Source organism: Paralichthys olivaceus, chromosome 24 (genome assembly GCF_024713975.1).
Source record: "Paralichthys olivaceus isolate ysfri-2021 chromosome 24, ASM2471397v2, whole genome shotgun sequence".
Classification (NCBI taxonomy): Eukaryota; Metazoa; Chordata; class Actinopteri; order Pleuronectiformes; family Paralichthyidae; genus Paralichthys; species Paralichthys olivaceus.
The window spans coordinates 10,615,772-10,637,850 of record NC_091116.1 but is presented as its reverse complement, the minus strand read 5'-3'; the positions used below and the strand labels follow the sequence as shown (position 1 = coordinate 10,637,850).

Below are 22,079 nucleotides of genomic sequence, written 5' to 3'. Positions count from 1 at the left end.
CTTTCATATGAAGAGTTTAATTTTGTGGAGTCACTGTGTATGCGGCGATTCAGCAGCTGACAAACGCTCTGACAGAACGGTTTGGCGAGTGTGCGAGTGTGAATGAGCAGAAAGTCACTTTTCCATTTTTCCAAATTAGAAAGCCACACTTTGACAGTGCCAGATGATAAGCAATGGAACACAACACACACACACACACACACACACACACACACACACACACACACACACACAAATCTACTCTGGCAGCACAGCTGTCGCATTCATCAGAAAGTATTGCCGCAGTTCAGGAAATGAATTTCTTGGAGCCCTTTTGGCTTTGCTGTAAATTTGCAATGCTCATATATACAATGAGCCTCAAATGATAGTCCAACTGCTTTGACACAATGCCTGAGCAGCGCTTTCATCCTGCGACTGAGATACTCAGATTTGTCTTTTCCAAGCCGCTTTCCTCTGCCGTCTCTTTTCAAATGGCATAATTAGACTCCTGTATTGCCATCTATTCCTCCTCGCATCCATCCATCCTTTTCTCCCCCCCCTTCCATCCATCTTGGATGCTAATTAAGCATGTGTCTCAGCGCAGAGCCTCCGCCTGGCACCCAGTACCCGTCCTCTGTTGGCAACCTCACCCCCGTGCCCAGGCACAATGATGCAGGATCCACCCAATATCCATCTTCACCCCCAGCCCTAAAAAAAAACCCACTGTGATGAGACTTTGTCTACTCCCCCATCAGAGTTGAGGGAACAGATAAGACACAGAAGTGCATTGAGCTGGCAGAGAAGCTGCTAAAGATGTGACGTGTGTGTAGGTGGACGCAAGACAAACAACAGCAAGAACTTATGAGCCGCAGAGAGACTAACTACCGCTGCCTCTAGCTGTTAACAGCTGGGAGTATGAACTTGAAATCAGCCATTTCTACATGCATGCACAAGCTCACATATAAGTCTGCATGTGTTTAAGTACACAAGGTGTCTTTAAATAAATCACTGCTTATACAAGTAGAAATATAATATAATAAAACATCTGGCCTTCTGAAATATTGTGAAAACAGCTATTGCTTGCACAGGAAAAGCCTGCAACATTGAAGTGAGTCCAACAGCATCTATCGTTTTCTTATGCAGAATTAAGATTCTGTCCACAAGCTGAAAATGAACTTTATTACCTCCAGCAAAGAGGTTATGTTTTCATCCCTGTCTATCTTTCCCCTTTGCTTGCATTAATTGAATCAGGCTCTGGTCGGGTTCAGATAGAAAAAACAGAATGTCCATCTAGTTTGTTTTGGGTTTTTTAAGTTTTATCTTCGGCTCGGACAGAAAAAATTGTGTGAACTTGGCTGAAAGGGGTTGTTGGCTCTTGGCGGAGGTATTTGCTCTCCTGAGTGCCATTCTGGTTCTCTCCGTTTTCTATGAGTCAACATAAAGCTGGAGACTTTCTCAAGAAAAAGGAAGTCGATGGAAAACTGACTGTGGCTAAATGTTGAGATTTTGGCTATGACCGAGTGTAGACAGAGAAAAGGACAGTAGAATACATACATCTGAGAATAGAGAGCAAGTAATATTAAAGTCCCTCTATATAGGTGCTGCTTATATCATTTCCTTGTATTTTTCACCAACAGGACGTTTCATAACAAAAATCTAAATTCCTACTACTCTGCAAATAGCTTGTTGGCATAGTTACCAACGAATAACCAAGTAAAAAACTGACAAAGGTCAAAGAAGCTCTTTCATGCTCGTCAGGTCGAACACAACAACATTATGCTGTATTAGGAGGCAGTGTGTGTGTGTGTGTATACATCTCACACAGGAGGCTCACTTGCCCCCCAGTGAACACTAAACACTCCCACACCTGGACCCTGCTCAATCTGAGCTTGTTAGCGGCAGATGGCGGACACACACACACACACACACACACACACACACACACACACACACACACACACACACACACACACACACAGACAGGAATGCAGTCTCTTTTGGTAATAGGCCAATCTGCTGGTAATTGTCTTCATTGTTAGTGTTTATTTAGGCCTCAACTCTTGACCTTAGAGTCGCTCTTTACAGCATACATACAACTGTATGTTGGGTTCAGACTATGACTTGGATGTGTGTGTGTTTTGTTAATCTTAATGAGGATGTAACAGGTAGTAATAAAATAATATTCAACTCTTTTGCGGAGACAACTCACAGTGATATTGCTGACTTTTTTCATTGGCTCCGGCTCCATGCAGACTACTTTATCTGTCCAAATAAAATTAAACCGTTTACATGAACTCTAAATAGATTGAATGTTGTTGACATGCATCGGAGGAAGCATGTGTTCAAAACGGATGTATTTACAATGTACTAAAGCCGTTGGATCCGAGAAGAAAAACACAATAAAAGATGTTTTGCAGGCCGAGAGTGAAAGTGGCAATTAGCCATGAACATTTTGTATCCTCTCTTTTTGAGGTGGTTCCATAGTTCACATGTGTTCTTACTAAATTATTCTGAATGTTAATAGGATTGTTGGCTTTTTGTTAATAAAACTCCTGATCAACGGGCATCAAACCAAATTTGTGACTTTTATAAATTCTCTTTTTTCTACACATGTCTATTTTGTTACCACATCAGTCTGTAGTCAACATGCCTCCTAAAGCTGTTCCATGTGATTCAGTGTATGTGTGTGGCCATGGCAGTGGCCATGGGGTGTTGTTTATTAACTTACTGGGACTGTGTCCCTGTTCCTCTCCCCCTCTGTGGGTTGGTTTGCCTCCCCACTGCTCACTGGAATAACATCCAAATACCCCTGTGAGTGTGAGAGTGAGTGTGTGTGTGTGTGTGTGTGTGTGTGTAGTTGTTTTCATTCGTGCCTCTCCAGGTCATGATGCCCCAAGAAGGAATGTCTCTCTCTTACTCAGGGCAGAGTTACGTTCAGTTTATTTTTTACCAAGCTGTGATACAGGTCATACAAAGTGTGTGTGTGTGTGTGTGTGTGTTCTTGAACACACTCACACACACACGCTGCTAAAAACGCCTCCTTTCAGTTCTGTGCAGTCATGTCTCCGCAGCACAGGTTAAACACTTCTCGGTTGTCCTCTTCCTTATGGTCACAGATGTGGGGGATGTGGGGGGTGGACATCACGACCAGCGATGGAGGCTTTTATGACTGAATCCAGCTCCTCATGCCATCAAACTTCCTGCTGCAAATGTTTTGAAGTTGATCTGTTTTTGACCTTTAGATGCTTTGATGTTACTCACTTCATCACCGGATGCTCGGTGAGAGTGAGCGGCAGTGAATTCAGAGGCTCAGTTTCAGGAAAAATCCAGACTCGCCTCACATAAGGTGCAGACATTCGTCTTTCACATATGAAGAACGCAGCAGGAGATTGTCCAGCTCACAAAAACAGGAAAACACCAGAACATTCAAGCGAGGGGTGACATCAGGTTAGGGCAGGACATGATGGAGGCACATGTTTTTGTTTATAGCACATCAACACCAGCGTTGCCCCTCTTTAACAAAAGTTCTCAAATCTCCTCGTCTTTCTAAGTTGACATCTTCCTCTTCTAAGTGTATGGTTCCTCTTTTTTCTCCCGAGATATTTGTATTCTTCGAGTTTCCCGTCTGTCACATGGCAGAAACTGGGGAACTGGAAGTTCCGGACAAAGTCCAGAACAACTGACTCAGACATTACTTGTCACACTTTCCGGGATATGTAAGGAGCATATGTTCTGCAAGCAGCTTTAATGAGGTTTCACCGTCGTCAAGTTCTCCTCGAAAGATAATCGAATGTTCCTCTGAGACACTGTCGAGTAAAATGTCTTGACCTCAACAGAGAGAGACAATCATGCTTGCATGTACCGAACCTTCTCCTCTTGAATGCAAACACAGAGTTGGTGATGCACTTTTGAAGTAAGAGCGAGTGAGAGCGAGGAGGAGAATGGGAGATTTCTATCAACTTGCAGACAGATCACACTCTTCAGTTTGCCCGTAGGCCAGAGACAAGCTGTGAAGATAAAGACAGACACCAAATAAGTCCCTGCAGGCCTTTGCTGAACCAGATGGGGAGGAGGGAGAGGGAAAAAAAAATTAAAAACTCCTCACCCGCTCGCTGTGCAGCATTGAAATTAACTGACTTAAAACAAAAGAGATGCGGAGAGGGAGAGAGACGTGTTGAGCCTCAGGGATGAGCTGCAGAGACAAGGACAGAGAGGAGGGAGTCCGTGGACAGAATCGCTCATTGTGACTTTGCAAAGAGAAAAGAGGGAGAAAGGTGCTACAAACACGTGTGTGTGAAAACTCTTGATAGCTGTGGTTAGAAACAAAAAGCTGGAATGAGATGTTCACTGTTGTCTTTGTTTCCCTGGAGTGTGAGCGAGAGTTCAGCCTGAATCTGAGTCTGTGTGTTTTAGAGACGGTAAAGGGGTAAAGTGCTCCTGTGCAAGCACCAATCACACAATGTGATAAAAGCTAACGGCCAGGAGCAGATGATGTGAAACAGCACAGGCAGTGCAGTAATATGAAATCATGAAGGAATTATAAAAATGAATGAATCCTCATTCTCTCCATCTCTACGCTCTTTAGCAGTATCAAAGTTGCAAACAGTCTCATCACTGGCGCCTTTGAAAGGAACCATTATAATTAGTGTTTATGATGGTTCCTTTTTTTAATTTTACTAGAGCAGTGCCCATTCTAAACAGCCATGTTTGTGCTACAACCCTGAGGCTACAACCATCATGTGCCAATGTGACTGTCGGTCGGCTTTGCAAAAGTGTCCTTGGGCACGACACTGCACCCCCACATTGACTCTTACAACTGCTGCAGCGGTGCATGAACGGTGTGTGATGGAAAAAATGCTGCACAGAGATGCATTGTATGAAAGTGTGAATGTGACTTCTACTGCAATGACCTTTTGAGACTAGAAAAGCAAGACATAAAAAATACTGTTCAGTCCAAAATTTGTCATGAATAATACATTTATCGGAGGAACCAGCAACCACTGAAATCATGTACAAACAGATATAGAAGAAAGAAAGACTTTTACACCATCGCAAAATATCTATGTGAGAGATGGTTGGTGCTACGATTCTGTTTTTTAAGATACCGGCGAAGCTTCTATGACCTTGATGACGACCAGACCTTAACACCAGAGGAAATACTCACAGAAACACGAGAGGAGATTGTTTTAGAGTATGTTCCAAACCCTCCGCACCGTGATGTGGTGTCTCCAGACCTTCCTGAAGTTTGAAAGTGCTGCTAGAAGTATTGTTTGTTCAGGATTGTTTGTGAACATATGGAGGCACAGAGGAGCAGATTAGGCTGCAGGTGGTTTGAGAAGTTTATATGGATGTTTTGATCCACTGCAATTGTGACTGGTGTGATGCCGTCGCAAGATGATCTCTAGTGTTGGAATCGTTTCTAGCACAAGCTGGGTGGCAGTAAATGCTTTTAATCTGCAAACACACACGGTTTGAGGTGATTTTTTTTTTTTTTTTTTTTTTAAAAGCAAGTCAATTTATTCTCAGAATATTCATGAAGCATCAGTTCCTGATAATGCAGCATTCTGGAACATAAAAAGGTATTAGCGCAAAAATTCAATTAAATTTGCATTGCAAAACATGGAATTATCTCACCTCGCTGGCAAACGCCGTAACTAAAATGGGCTCGCAAGGCTGAATTTGGACTAAATGGCTTGTAAGGAGGAAAATCTCTGCAGCATGACTTTAATTTTATAATTATCATCCTAAACCCTGACATTAACATACTGCAGAATGCTTTACTGTAAGCTTTACCTCCTGCTTTACCTCTCCTCTGTCATTTCCCTCCTCTTCAGTGACTGTTTTTTCGAGGAGCTGGTCACAGAAGCTTGTTCAGGATTATTCTGGGGTGCATGATCCAAACACTAACTTGTGGTGGGGCCTGTGCAATTACACGGGCCAGAATAGCGCTCAGCCTGGTCCAGAGAGTCAGGGACCAACGGGCAGCCTTTAATCAGCACAGGCCTCGACAGCTGCACGGGGCTGTGTGTGTGTGTGTTTGTTTGTGTGCGAATGTGTGTGTGATGTAAGTGCAGAGAAAGGGTGATCTCAGAGGGGGTGATGAGGAGTCCGGGATCAGCCGACTATTTCTTGTAATTACTGAATTACTCATAAAGCTGTGTTTTCGTGTGTGTGTATATGTGTGTGTGTGTGTGTGAGCTTTCCAAAGCTGAGTGTACATTGTGTGTTTTTATGAGTTTGTGGTATGCTACCTCTTAAAATTCTCTTATAAAACGTGAGTGTGTGTGTGGGGACGAGCATGTGGGTTTGTGTGTAGTTTGTGTTCATACGTATTGTGTATGCATGCGTTTGATGTGTTCATACACGAGTACACATGTGCACGTGTGTGTGTGTGTGTAAAAAATCAGGGATGACTAAATTACATTTACAAAATTTGGGAAAATGTTTGTGAAAACTAGAAAGCAGGACTTAATGGAACTTGCCTGGTGATCCAAGCACTTCAAATGCAGCTTTACCCATGGGGATTGTGTGTGTGTGTGTCAGAGAGAGAGAGGAAGAGAGTCAGAGTGAGAGAGATGTTGAGTGATGGTGTGTGGTCGCCAGTTATCCTTCGCTCGTTCCTCATTAAATTGGTACAGGAGCATCAGTTAAATGTAAAATCTACACACACACCAAGACACACACACACGGCATATGCTAACCTGGTTAACACTAACATTAGACTAACATTATTGCAGCCTCCTTCAGGGAAACGCCCCCGGACCAGCTGCTCTCACTCACTCTCTCTATTTCCAATTCATCTTCTTTATGAATTCAAATCCTCTTGAAAAAGTTGATTTTAAGGCGGTTGAGGTGTCGTACTCGTTCTGAGTGTGTTACTGCAGAGTGTTTGTGTGTGTGTGTGTGTGTGTGTGTGTGTGTGTGTGTGTGTGTGTGTGTGTGTGTGTGTGTGTGCAGCATCAGCAGCTTCATGCACGATGGAAGGATTTGATTGGCAATAGGTAAAGAACTTCTCAGTCGAAGAACTCAGAGAAACAGCTGTACATTTATTCCTTTCTGGTACCTGCAATTTCATTTCATTCACACAAATTAAAACATCTATAATCCCGAATGGGAAATTTCCTTTTCTTTTGTCCCACTGAGCGAAGATTTAATGCCATGCTGAAGGACACTCCAGCAGGGAGGAGCGCTCGCTTTACTCTTCTACAACCTCAGCTTCATTTTTCCATCTGATTTTATCACCACGTCATTCTCTCCCTTCCCTCCCTGCCCCATTCTTTCGGTCGTTTATGTCAATGCCTCCATGTGTCTGTCAGTTCCTCCGTGCCATCTGTCTCCTCCTCTTGCCAACCCGGCTCCCCCTGTTAGATGTGCCATTTCTCATCCTCCCCGTCTTGGCCCTAAGGCGTCTCTTTAAATCGTATTTGCTTCGATGCTGCCCTGTTGCTTTTGTCATGTTCTCAGTTTCTCTCCCTTTTGTGCTCTTTCTCACAAACACACGCAGTTTGTTCTCTATCACCGTTGCACTTTCTGTTCTTTATCGCCGGCCCTCCTTGCTGCCACTCCCATTCCTCCTCATTTACTTAAATCCCTCATTCCATTTTCTCTCCCTCGGGCCCCCTCCTCTCAGCTTTCTGCCGGGATATGCTACTTTTTCTTGCAGCTTCCCCTAAACAGTGGGGCGCACAGCGGGACCAGCCTGCCAGCACATCCATTACACCTGCGCTCTGTGTGAGTCGGTGTCTTCGGCGGGAGAGACAGGAGTCTGGATTGTGCGCGGCAGAAGGTGTTGAGTGAGAGCGGTGACGGCCAGTCACTGGGACGCAGTGGGAGCCCAGTAATCTCTCAGTAAACAAAAGGAAATATCAATATGTAAACACAAAGTGCCTGCAGACGCGCCTTTAGAAAAAGTGCTGTTGATGATAACTTTTTCAAACACAAGACGTCTTGAACTCACTGCAAGTTCACAGATGAATACATTCATTAGGACCGTGGGTGAAAAAAACAAAACACCGGGGCTTTTGCCTGTGGGCACGAAGAACCCGACAAAGATCCCCGGTGCCAGTATGTGAGTGTGTGTGTGTGTGTGTGTGTGTGTGAGCGTGTGTAGGCCATCTATCACCGTGACAGGCCGGTGCGTGTTTACTTAATGATGTGGGGGTTTATTTATGAAGTGATGGCCGACGTGTGGGAGGGAGAGAAAAAGTGAGAGAGCGAGGGAGGGGGAGAGATTGAGACAGCCCGAGGATGTGACATTAAAATATCATCAAGGTGATGGATGTCCGCACGCACAGCATTAGAGAGAAATACAAAAAACAGCTGTGCGACGGATGACAAGTCGTATCTGGACTTACGAGTGTCTCTGTGTGTGTGTGTGTGTTTCATAATGACTGTGGAGTGTGTAGTCGCCAAGTGGTTTTCTGTGACTCCTGTGTTCATTTGGGTGTCACATGTGCTGCCAGCGTTGTTTACGATTCACAGGGTAATGAGTTGAAGATAAGATGCATGAGAGTGTGTGTGTGTGTGTGTGTGTGTGTTCCTCCGACACAAAGAGCAAACAAGCCTCTACTCGACTGTGACGACATTTCTATCCACTGACCGTGTTATGCAGTTGTAATGCACATACAGTAGACTTATGATAAACATTTCATGACATGCAATCTGGACCAGAGGAAACAAAGACACATGTTTGATGTGAAGCTCCCTGGATGTTCAGCTGCATCACAAAGTGGAATGAATAAGTGATTCCTGTCAGTGTGACTGCAGACGATGCACAGGAACAACCACAAGGGGGCAAAGGGGCAAAAAGGAAATGACAGAAAGAATGAAGTTTCCTTCAGGGTAAGAAAACCCACAAAACCTCAAAGAGCCTTTAAAGATGATGTGATGAAAAACATGTAATAGAGAGAAAATGACAACTGTCTGTCTGAGGGCGGAAAAACAATTAGCATCATCCTATTTGGTCAAACATTGGAAACTGAAAAGAATTTCAAAAGGGGGATTCCACCGATTTTAACCACGAAGAGAAACCACGACTAGGAGCGCTCAGACTGTGAAACCAGTTTGATCACGTCTCATGTTGAGTCTGAGGAAATGACCCGATGCAGAGGTCTTTTACACTTGATTTAAAAGCCGCCTGAGGAAAATCGGCATCACGGAGAGAACGGACCCCATTTTCCAAAACACAGCCCCAAGACCGAGTTCAAATATGACGGATTCAAATCAAAAGAGGGCAACTAGTGTCGTTTTTCTACCACTGGAGGCCCTTCCCCTGGGATCCATGAGGGTCTGAGAAATATTGACAAATAAGGTCATGACCCACATCAATCTAACATGGGTACTAAAAACTAAGCCGACCCCTGAAGACCTCTTATCTCAAGTACAAAATGACCACTGATGTCATGTTTTTAGAGATGGTCCCATAGCATTTTTTAGTGATTCACGGGAAAAGAAATTTGCCGTTTTATCCGGGTAAAACTAATAAAGGCTTCTTTACAGACGTGGTATCAGATCGTTACTGAATGCCTAACCTGGCAATTTCTGCAGAAAGCTGGAATCTCAGCATCTCTAAATATTTTCAATAGATGTCATCATCGGCTTGGACTCGGATATTTAGAACAGAAAGTCTGCGATGCAAATTGGACTTTGATTTTAAAGGCATTTAAAAAGATATGATTGGTTGCATCATGGGAAATGTAAGGCCCAGCATTTAGGGAGCTTTAACAAAGTAAAATAATAAAATACTCTAAAAGGTGATGAATATAACAACAATAGGAAGCCTTGTGTGAAAAGTTATTCTAGATTTATCCTTACGGAACAAAGAAATCTATAAAAAGACTTAATTAGCCATCAGGACGTTACATAGAGCTTATCATTAGCATATAGAGACAACAGACAGAGAGAGAGGGACAGTGTGATTGTCATAATTACAAGTGTGACCTATTCACAGACAGGGAACACGAGGGGAAGGGTCAAATTAGAGAGGGAGAGATGGACAGAGACAGAGGGAGATGAGAGGTGGAGGAAAGAAATGAGGATGGGGACATGAGGTCCTTTTGGAAACTAGATTTAAGTGCACACACACACATGCACGCGTCCACACACACACAATAAAAAGTCAGTGACACCCACATAAAAGTGTCTTGCCTCACACACCCTCCACATAGATGGCCACTGAGAGAACAAACAGAGCCATAAGTAGATATTGTAATCGCAGCCTTTTATCTCTGCTTTTTGTTTATGTCAGCTTGGGTTAGTGTAATACCCAGCATCCCCTAGCTGAACAAATATAGACCCACACACACATACACACACACTCATCTCCTCTTTCAACCACACACACACCACTCGGAGAGCGAGATTGGTGCTCCTGGCCTTGTGTGGAGAGCTTTGAAAACCTTTATAACCATTCAAGGCTACAGAAATGGCCAAGCATGAAAGAGCAGCAGCGGCGACGGCAGCCGCAGCGTGGCGACGGTAGTGGTGGTAGTAGCGGCTGTTAAATGGCTAATCACACAAGGCCGAAGCGAGCAAGCATTGAGCTCAAGTGGTCTGCATTAAGGCTCCTCTCGTAGCGTACAGAGAGAGAAAATAGGTAAATGTGTGCCAGTGAATTAAAAGATGTGGATGATGTTAACTCCAATGTGGCAGCATTCCATGCAAATATTTTCATTAATATACTGAGAATACTAAGGCACATTCAGTTTCAAGTGTAAGGTACTTTTATTTTGGCGTCCTAAAAAGTAAAGTAAGTCTGTGAGTGTTTCATCCTGATCTCCAGAGCTAGAGGATTCTGGGTAACATAAATCCTCGCCGACATAAACAAAAGTGAGGATGAAACGCTCAGACTGTGGTCAGAACATCTATTCAAGTCTCTGCTTATTCTTCGGTGGTCAACTTTCTCCAGGGTGTGTGTCTGTGTCTCCCTTTGGTGTTATTTCAAAACGTATTTACATTACATTACAGCTCCAGTGCAATTTACCTACGACAGTCTCTCATAACACGGTGTCATCAGATTTTACAGCTGCCAAAATAAAGGTGGGAGCAGCTCTGAGGTCGTATAAATGCTGATTCCTTTTATGAAGGCGGTTTTTTTTGAAGGCAAGATGTTTTTAATAACAGTTGACAATGAGTAATTTTATTATTATCAAAAAGAGACTTTCAGGGGTGAAAACATCCTTAGACAACAGATTCCCTCCCTGGTTGGTGCTGAACTGCCATTCCAATAAAAATATATACATGTATTTCTAAATATACACTATTTTTTAACACTTTCACTTGTTGTGCTTCAACATTTCATTATCATCTTTTCTCTTATTTTACCCCATGTAACTTCCCAGATGTTTAACTGTTTCACTTTCTATTCTCGCTATGTATGTGTGTTTGATTGTGAGTGGGGTGTTTCATTATCGGGTTCCTCAGGGGAGGAACCCACCGCTGCTTTTTGCCGTGGACATTGCCGCCTTCTTTTCATGAGAGAAAAATAACAATCAGATCAGAGGTTGTCCTTCGCACTCTCTCTCTACTTTAATTGCATCAGAGTTTTTGCCGCTGACTGAGTCACAGTGAATGCGCGCTGCACTGGGATGTGTAATGAGTGACGAAGCCCTTCGGGTCTCAAAGAAAGCGGCCGTGGTGTGTGTCTGCGAGCACCTAATGAAGCCTGGTTCTCTGGGCTTCATTGCTCAATAAACAGAGACTATAATAAGCGAGGAAGCGAGCACAGCAGGACGCAGGTTGTGTCAGGTGATTCAGTATCGGCGATGCCATCAGTAAATCCATCCCATATTTCCCAGATGCCTGGGATTCTCTCTTTGCTCAGTTGTGTCATTTAATGAAAAATAAATCTAGTGCAGAGGAAATGACTTTGCAAATCGCTGCGGCCAGTCTCTGCGATTCTGACTCGGATCAAAATGTGATTTTCTGCATCCTTGGGCTCACTATTAAAAAAATCCCATTTTCAAATGGCTGATAAATGGCTATCGATTTCCATGGCGAGTATGCTGAGTTCAGGAGAGTGCGGAGGTAAATGAAATGATTCCTCGGGCTGGATCAATACAGGTTCAGGGACATTTAGCGGTGCAGCTTGGCTTGGAGAGGCAGCTACAGTACAGTGAGTCGTTTCAGATCGCTGTTGCTCTTTCCAAAATGAGAACGAGAAAGCGGGTAGAGCAAGTTCGGGGCAGACAACACTATCAGAGACATAGAGGAAACATGGGACAGGATGAGAGAGAAAGAAAGGCTGAAGCACAGAGCTGTGTGTATGGAAATGCCACCAGTCTAATAGATCTCTCCATAAACTAAATGAGCAGGAGAGCGGGCGCCGCCTCGGTGACACGCGGCGACTCCAAATGTTAACAAGAGAGCTGGAAATAGACACAGGAGAAAACAGGCTGGTCTCACAGGAGCACTGCAGTGCACTGGAGACACAAACACACATATATAGTCCATAACAGTTCAATCTTTTGAACTAGCGTCCAGCTTTTACGGAGGTCTCCACGAGATACCGAACACTGGTGGACATTTCCGGGCTACGCTCCCACAGGCACTCACCCGATTTGGGTCGTTGTCCAGAGCTCTGCGTCGTGCGGTGTCCAGCTCCTCGTAGACTGGAGCGGCGCGGGCCTGCTGGTACTCCCGGCGCAACCCTTGGAAATGCTGATCACTGTGGAGAGACAGAGAAGAAAGTGTCATCGAAACCGAATAGAAACATTTTGGTTGGAACTGATGTGGTTCTCATCCCCGAACGTTGAAATATAGGATTATTCCACGACTTTGAGTTCCAGATGTTGTCTGTTCATTTTAAATCAAATTTTCCGCACAGCTTCATCTTGTGTTAAATCCACAGGAATTCTTTGACAACCCTTGACAGTGCAGGAAAACTGATAAGCAGCCGGATAATATCAACAAAGTATTGCCTCTGAGGAGACATCAGTGCCTCAAGTGAACTTTCTACAGTTAAGAGAGAAAAAACCAAGAAACACATATTGAACAGAAATGGTATAAAAACTTTCTGTGGATGTGCCTTTTCCCTTAAAAGCCACATAGAGCAACTGCAGACATATGATCCTGCTGAATCTGACCAAAAGGAGAAAATATGAGCAAACTAGAAGGGTGCTCAGTGGTGTGCATACCCATGCCGAGGCCCAACTTATGAAACCGCATTCAAATTCACTAGATCCAGATAGCACACTCATAAATATCAGCTGCCTAAACAAGCCTTTTTTTTCCCTTAAAGAGCAATGAATTATTCTCTGAGAAATCAATAAAATGTTGAAAATGCCTTATTTCACAATGTTAGAAACCCTGGATCATCCCCCCGATCCAGATCTGCACCAATATTTAATGGGTTCTCTTTACTGACCAATACTGCATCTTTTGTGGTAATCCGTCGCTATTTGCTGTTGCTGTAGTTTCCTGCGTAATCCTGCTAACAAACAGACAAATAAAAAGAAAACATAACCTCCTTGCCAACAACTTCCAAGAAATAAGAACAGAGAAAAAACTTAAAGACATGCTTGTGCTCACTGGACCTAAATGCTTGATAAACACAAAAGGCAGGAGACAGAAATCGTGCACCTGAGTGAGCACAACCCTTCAGGATGTGGGACCAAAGTACGACTCAGTGCTGTCGTTTATCCGTGTTTACTGGCTGCACGGGAAACAAGCATCCAATATTGACACTGATATGCTGCGTGTTTGCTGTTCGCTCTGCAGGTGATACATATTCAGAGGAAGAGTCAACTTTTCACCCTTTGTCTGTATCTGTAAAATCTAAAAAAACAGATACAAGTGCACACACAAGGAGGGCCTTTGTCCGACGCATGAAACACCCACACAGCCTTCATCAGGCGGGCGCTGCTCCGTGCATTCTAATGCTCCGACCTCCAGGCAGATATTGACCGAAGTGGAGCAGAGGAGAGAGAGCGGGTGGGAGACACAGAGCAGATAGAGAAGTTCATTAGTGAAGTACGTAGTTTACCTGTTTAAGTCTCTCCTGTGACCCTGCCTTTAATTAGAAAACCTGGACGCAGAGTGTATGTATGTGTTTGAACCTGGAGGACGAATAAAGTTGTGTATTTCTGTGTCGGATTGTAATTTTGAACGTGGAGCACACTGACATTGTGTTTGTGTACCTCGACGTAATGCCGCCTGCCTTCGATGCAGCTCAGTAGGGACAGGAGGCTGAGTCACACACACTTGTGGTTGCAGAGTGTGTTGATATGCAAGGTGTTCCTCTCATTCCACACAAACTCCTTGCTGCTGTGTCGCTGTTGATGCTTGGGGTGCAACCTTCGATCCTGATTTGCTTCCACGTGGAAGGAACTTTCCAAAAAGTTTCAGCGCTGCTGTGAAACGCCGGCGCAGATGTTTGTATTTTATAAAGATGGATATCATGAGGCCGTGCTAATTGTTGCTTCTCAACACGCAGGTAATCAATACCGATCTCAGCGTCCTGCAGATAACCTTCCTGTTCAAATAGTCTATGGTAATAGTAATCTTTTCATATAATTTATTTATACTTGCTTTTATTACCCATCAGCCCCTCTCCACACACAAACAAACAAACAGACCCATGGAGAATAAATGCACAGAGCCAAGTCAAGGTTTTTGCTGTTTTTCTTCACGCCACCTCTCTCCTACAGAACCCATTAGCCAATCCCTGGGCCCGTAATTAAGGCTGCCATTTTGATGGAGCGTGCGCGTCGCTCTCCAAATGAAACAACACTGTAATTATCTCATTACGCCGCAGCCTCCATCACTGACAACGCCAAATATCATCATATTAATGGCTGAAGACAGAGGCAGATAAAACCTCGACTGGGAGGGTGGAGGGGCGGGCACGTGAGGTTTGTTCAGAAGCAGTTTGCTCTGGGTTGAAAATTCAGCAGCTTGCTTTACTTAGTAAACAGTGAAAGAGGATGGTGTGATGGTTACATGACTCTGTATAAACACACACGTGCATATAGAGTGTCCTATACGTGTGTGCAGATGTGTCGTGTTTGGACAAAAACAGGGAGGCCCCGCCATTTTTCATCAGCAGCTGATAGACTGAGTCAAGTTGCACAAACAGATCTGACAATATCCTGCTGCATTCTTCATATGTGAAAGGCGAACTCTAAAACATGTCTGAAAAAAGCTCAGGTCTGAAAACACAAATTAAAGACTATATAATATAATGATGTATTGAACTGAGATCAAAAACTATAAACATATTGATTTACTTTACAGAAATGTTTGAATATGTGATGTATAGAGGTCTCACAGGAGCATCACCCCGAGTACCTGACATGTAAATGCTGTAAACTACAACTAATCAAGAACTCAATAAAGCCCTATGTTGCTATATTAGCTCAACCACAGAGGTTGATACCACTCAAGTATCACATTTCATCCATATTTCAGAGTATCTGACTACGCAGGATGATCTGACGGCACGCTGAGCGAGGGAAAACTGGAAGAGGAGAGGGAGAAGATGAGACACGGGAGCAGGGAATGAAGGATGTGTCAGAAGACAGAACGAGAGCAAAGCCAAAACAGCGACATCAAGACGGCGACGGAGACTTGGAAAAGAGTGAACGAAAGAGCAAGAGAGAACTGGAGTGAGAACAAAACCTACTGTCGAATGAAAGAGAACAGGAGAGAGAGTGAGTGTGTGAGAAAAGCAACTACCCTGTGGTGTTAGCCCGTGTGAGGGCAGACTAATTAGGAAGCGTGCGCCGTCGCCGCCGGCTGGTTTGGCGACTTTTTCTTGCTGTGGCTAGCTGATTTAAACAAAATACACTGGGGGGGATAAAAAGCTCAGGAAGGCAGGTTTTCTTTTTGCTGCCTGCATGCTGGAGGTAAGCACACATCAAAGTGAATGGTCAATGTTTGGTTTCCTGGTGTAATACTGGGAATAGAGTCGGACAGAAACTCAGTGGAGCTCCAAAATGGAGACAAAGAGGTTTTTCCTGTTGAAAGAGAGGCAGCACTTTATGCTCCATCTGTTTCTGAAACCTTCCGGGGTGGATGCTTTGGCAGAATCCAGCCTAACCGAACTAGAACTGGTCTTTTATACAGGTTTTACAGGTGGTCTAACTTGAATAAACAATCAAAAATGTATATGAGAGGAGGCCTGAATATCAATTTAGCAAAATAGGGGGTTTACGGAGGAAAGCAACGCAAACAAATGTGATATATCCTGACTTTGAGTCCCTTAAATGAATAAAACTAATTTCCCATGGTGCTTCACAATGTAATACATACATATTTCAAATTAAAAATCACTTAGTTGTTTCTCTCAAAGGCCTTCTTAAAATCAAACAGTTTCCACTTGCTGAAAAGTTACATAACATACTGATATCAGTATGTAGAATTGATGTTAAGTCCCTGTTACATAATAATTAAGTAATGTTTTAATTTGCTGTACAGGTCCATAGAAATAAAATACAGTGATTTGGATATTTTAGATTAAGGGATTTTGCCCATAAATAGTGTAAGTCAGGAGGAATAAATCTCTGCTTGGTTAAAGTGATCAAAACATTGGATCCGGTACTGGTCAAAGGTTTGAGAAAAAACCCCAATTTAAACAACAGGCACATTACTCATCATGTATCTGTTTTCTGTTGTTAGGCAACAAGTGCACGGCCATAAAAATCAAACCTGATTAACTCGCAATCGAACACCAGCTTCCAGTAACATCTGTGTAGCTGGGTATGAATAAAAGATCACACGGAAGCTGCCTGAATATAAAACAGATACATTTTAATTGCTCAAAAAAGAAAATGATAAAAGTCGAAAATGCCTGTATGACTTGTTGCTTTCAAGAATGACATTTTACACCGGCTGCACTGCTGCAATGAACCTTATCCCCTTTTATAATGATTATGTGGTCCTTTCAGGGCAGAGGGCAAATGTAAAGGGTACTGCAGCGTTTTTCTTGAGTTAAAAACAATGAATTGGCCAAAAGATTCTGAAAGGATATTTGGGTTATGGTCACGTTGGCTGGGCTATCTGCTGTATGTGTCTGTAACCAGGGGAGAAAAACAACATTTGACATATGCCCACACACACGCTAATCCACACCTGCTAAATGTCAAGCTCCATCGCTGCGCCCTATGAAAATGTTTATTTGCACTTGTCAGATGAAAATGAAAACGGTGGCACTCTTGAGCCCTGGCTGCAACACATCTGTTCTCTGATGCTGCTGAGCCACTAAATCCACAGCAGAAAAGCAGAGGATGTGATTTCTGAATGCAGCACTTGGTATCTGCTTTGCACTTCTTTTCTGTCTGTAAGGGAATGAAACTGTTGCACCAGAATGGAGGGGATAAAATGGACATCACCTGACCTTATAGCTTCTTCTATATATTTAAACAATTAGTCACAGCAGTCTGACGGGCTGTTTGCACCTATCCTTCGTGCGACTGCTTGAACCATGGCAGAAACCTCTGAGCATGTTCGCCGATTTGTCGTTGTTGGCTTACAAGCTCGCCTTCATCTTCCCTCCTCGCTTCTTTTCCCAGCACAATGGCTCTTTTCTTTAAAAGCACACCTCTCACAAGTCTTTACCTCCTCTGCCCTCTCTTCTTCCTCTTTCATCTCATTCCTCCTCGTTTCCTGCTCCAGCTACAAAAGAGTGCCTCCTGGCTAATAAAATTTGACAAGCATAGCTAACCTTTTTTCTCCACAGGTCAGCCTCTGGCGTGCCTCTAATCAAATGTGACACCCATCACGGCACACACCTGCCATTGAGGGCCTAATGAAAATGTCCGACGGTAAATTAGGGAGACAGCGGCGAGGAGTCCACCGTCGAGGGCGCTGACAGGAGGAGGAGGGGCACCGGCGTGTCTCGGTTGGCAGAACTATGCCAACACGTGCATTGATTTGGATTAAGCTGAATTAACATAAGGTATTTCAGAGACACACATAACATCTCTGATTTTAAACACATTTCCTCCTCGGCATCATTAAAACTGTGTCATGTAAAAAGATTAAACAGTTATTAAAGCTTGGAAGCTCTACAAGGACTGCTGATATATATATACATAATTGTATTTATATATATTTATACTGTATATATACACTGTACCTATACACGCAAGTAAGCTTAGACCAGTCATTTTCGTGCAGTAATATGAAACTCGTCGGACCACACACAGCATTGTTGCTAGGTTACACTAGGCTTCCTTGCAGAAATATTCCATGTGGGTGGCAGGGTGTGCAGGCGTCTGTCTCTGACCACGTGTACGTCTGTGTGAAGTGGAGGCACGAGAGCAGCAGGTTGGGGGTGTTCCAATGTCATGACCGGGCTGCTGCCTGTGTCTTCTTCTCAAGACGTGTGCGTCCCCGCCCAAGCCGCAGGTGGTGGAGTGTGAATGGAAATAGCTGGCAATGAGGGGAGCATGTGCGAGTGTGGGTTTGTGGGATGTGAATGAGTGTGACCGTGGACACGCACCTGAGGTCATGTGATGTGCCCGCAACGGTATTTAAAAGCAAATACTTCAGAGGGAAGGGCTGGGCATTTAATGGAGACTATTTTCAGTGATCCTCGTTGACCATGTAACAGCATTGACCCTGGTTTGATGGCAGCTTGACACTTGTGGCTGGTTGTCCACCTACTCACTCAAATGTCAAAGTCTGCCCATGTGAGAATACAGCGGGAAAATACGTGGAAAGCGAGTGAGTGGGTGTGTGGCGGACATGAAACAGGAAAATACAAATATCTCAGGATGCTACGTTTTTCATATGTGAAAGACAAAAGACTCCAGAAAGTGTCGGGACCCATTTTTCTGGAGTCCAACTCAAACTCTGGATCTAGTGGATGTTAATGTGGTTTCATAGGGGCTTTAATGCTGGTAGACACCTGTAGCTGCCACCAATGTGTAGCTGAGATAATGGATTCAGTGGAGAATGAACAATTAACAAGTCTCTTGAACAGTTTTAGACCCATGTCCAAACACACACTACAGATTCGGTGCAGAATTTAAGGAGACTGTTGGGCCTTGGCGGAGGTATCCACTTTCTATTTGAACTTTTATTTCTACTTTCTGTCTCCCTCACATTCAGAGTTAACACGGCAAAGAAGCCTCCTCATTTATCATGTTAATGCGTAAGACGATCTAATATACATTAGGAGCCACTGGGGGGGGGCGGTGGACAAGTGACAGTGGAAAAGACACAGAGGGAGAAAGTGAGGAGAAGGAGAAAACAGGCTGGTAATGAAGTACCCACCACTAGTGGATGAGAGCTAAAGTGGTCTAACAGATCTGTCAGCCTGCTAGACTGTGGCTAATTATCCCTCCTCCTCTTTTGTCTGCATCCTCGCCTCTGTCACTTCTTCTCTCTCTTGAATTTACTCAGCCAATCTAATACGTTTTCTCTCTCTATCTCTCTCTCCCCTCTACTTTGGCTTCGTCGTTCTCTACGCTCTTCTCCTGCTTTTCTCTCTCTATCCCTCCCGTCTGTCACTTCTTTCCGTTCCCATCTGTCTCCGTTTCCATGTCCAAACCTCTCCCTCCTCCCCTGCATCCTCTCTTCCTCTGGATTAGATTGGGTGTCTGGGGCTGGCTTAGTTTTTTTTATTTATTTGCAAGTCAATAGTAATTTCTCTCAAGAGTTAAAGATGAGGGAAGTTTTCATTCGGCCTGAATTATTTCATGTGGGAAATGATAAATTTGCATTAGAGTCCGTTCTTTCTCAATTTCTTCTCTCTCTCGCATTCAAAAGAAGCTGCAAGTTCAACTCTGAGGTCTCAAAACTGCATATTTTACCAAATGTACTTTATAGATTAGAAGCATTTTCATTGCACTACCATAAAACCCCCCAACCATATTTGCACATGGCACACCAGGGACAAATGGCATGCCCAAAAATAAATACAGTATATTTCTGCAGCTACAGGGTGTATATGAAAAATCTTGGTATTTATATAAAAGTAACACTTGTGAGATTTCTGCAGATGTGAAAGCATCCACTATATGTAGACCTCTAGCAATCCATAGCACATCAGAACATTACGTGCTTCAAATATGATGCTGAAAAGTGAAGACGAGAAAAGCTAGAGAGGTTTTTGTAGAGATGTTTAGGCCATTTCAGGTTTCTCACTGCAAAACTAATTTCAATCATACGTCACTATAGGTATTCATACCATCTAAATACAACTTTACCTGTGGCTAGTTTTATTTCAAATGTGCTCAAGTACAGCATCGAGAGTTAATCAAAATCTCTTCCACCAAGCTCGTCCCTTCCCTGACTCACCTGTTTGCTTGTGTGCGTTGCTGGTTCTGCAGAGCAGGCGGTGGTCTGGACTTGTTGACCTTGGCGTAGAGCCCGTCCAGCTCCTCGGCGGAGGCCAGGGGCGGATTGGGCCCTGCTATTGTTGTCGCAGGGGAGGGCGTGCGACTGATGAACGGCTGAGGCGAGGGTGCCTGGCGGAAGTTGTTGATGCGGGCGTAGTTGGGGTCACTCTCGTCGTCTTCCACGTCGGGGAAGAAGGCCGAGTCGGGGGTGACGTGGCCGGAGTGGAGCTCAGCGTAACGCGGGTCATAGCTGTCAGACAAGAGAGGTGGAGGCAGATAAACACAGAGCATGGTACAAATACATTAATGATGATTTACAACTCGTTTATCCTAATTTTACGTCCGTTACTTGAGTTGAAAACTGGAGCAACAAAATTATGCATGATTGTGTGAACTTTCGGGCTCTTCCAGCACTTTCTAACCCCGACACAGACATCTTTGAGTGATTCATACCCATCTTTCGTGTCAGGAATCCTGCCCAGCTCCTCCTCACTGAGAGCCTCCAGTTTACTCTTGGACGCTTTCGCTCCTTCTTTGCTCTTGTCTTCTTTCTTCTTGCCAAACCTGGACGACACAAGAAGAAAGACATTCTGTGATCAGGGAAACTGGAGGTGTATTTTAGTACAGTAGTATTTTTGTGCAAGCTTATCCCTGCAACTTCCAGTTCACTTTAATGATCTTGAAACCTCAGGTATGTATTACCCCAGTCGACCCAATACACTTTTATTTTGGAGGTAAGGATTATGGGCTTCAATAGGATCCTTTTGGAGGCTTTTATGATGAAAAAGTGAACCTCTCTCGAGCAACCGAGCTCACACGGGTTGATGAAAAAGACTCTAACTCGCACAAACACCACACACACTCCACCTTGCATCAGCTTTTCAAGTGTTGACACACACACACATGCATACATACGCAGGCTCGCCCACTGTCAGGCAAGCTCACTCCAACTCCTGGGCGTTCATTAGCGACTGTGCCTGGAAAACGACTGCTTAATGATAGATATGGGTATTATGTCACAGCAGGCAGTGACAGTGTGAGTGCGTGTGTGTGTTTGCAGGCACTCGAGAAAAGCGGGTGCAGTTGTCACGCAGCATATGGAGCGTGGATATTTTAACATTGTGTCCAATGGAATCGTTACACCGCAGCGGGTTATGCTCTGCTTATCAACTTTGCCATTATGACCATCATCATCATTATCACTCTGGAGCTTCGATTCTCTAGTTTTACAGGAAAAAATAAACTCGTCACCTCCGCTCGAGTCATAATGAAGATCTGCGTCACACTTTCAAGAAATTAATCAAAGCTTTTCCTCTAAATATTTCATATTCCTCACATAATCTTCCCCACCATGCCCACCACACTCTCCCTTCCTCTCTCGCCTCCTCCGTCTCACCACCAACCTACTTCTTTTTTCCTCCGAGCTCCTGCTGAGCCAATCTAATGTCTGTGTTTATCTCATTAACAGCGAGGCACTTCTCATTACTGCTACAGGCAGATACGTGGCCTGAATGGTAACCTGCTGGCCAGGCCAGGAGCGGTGCGTGGCATCAGAGCTGAAGTGAAATGCAGGGAAGGGACGGCACAGGGACCTGCCGTCATCCTGCAAACCAATTAGTGTTGTTTTTAGTAAATCTGCTCCCTTCATTCACTCCCCTGACGGTTATTGTTGCCAATGGCAGGTCAAATGCTCACATTGTTTGTGTGAAGCAGGTGATCAAATGCGCTTCTATCTAATCACTATAGCAACATCCAAACTAGGTATTGGTATTAAAATAGCACTTAAAAACTAAAGCGATCTCTGTTCAAATACTACAA

At 44.0% G+C, this 22,079-nt stretch overlaps 1 protein-coding gene across 7 annotated transcripts in view; it reads right to left on the bottom strand.

Annotated features, from left to right (window-relative positions):
- Positions 1 to 22,079, bottom strand: part of pard3ba (par-3 family cell polarity regulator beta a) — a 150,753-nt gene that overhangs the window by 40,157 nt on the left and 88,517 nt on the right. For 6 of the 7 annotated variants that reach the window (XR_011240287.1, XR_011240288.1, XM_069520609.1 and 3 more), the window contains 3 exons: positions 20,715 to 20,825; positions 20,221 to 20,511; positions 12,532 to 12,643 (listed from right to left, as the gene is read on the bottom strand). Coding sequence is in view for 5 of the 7 variants with exons in the window: in XM_069520609.1 (XP_069376710.1) it covers positions 12,532 to 12,643; positions 20,221 to 20,511; positions 20,715 to 20,825 (514 nt within the window). In the remaining 2 variants the exon portion in view is untranslated. Of the gene's footprint in view, positions 1 to 12,531; positions 12,644 to 16,945; positions 16,988 to 20,220; positions 20,512 to 20,714; positions 20,826 to 22,079 lie in introns of those variants that run through there. The other variant, XM_069520610.1, reaches the window with a different exon arrangement.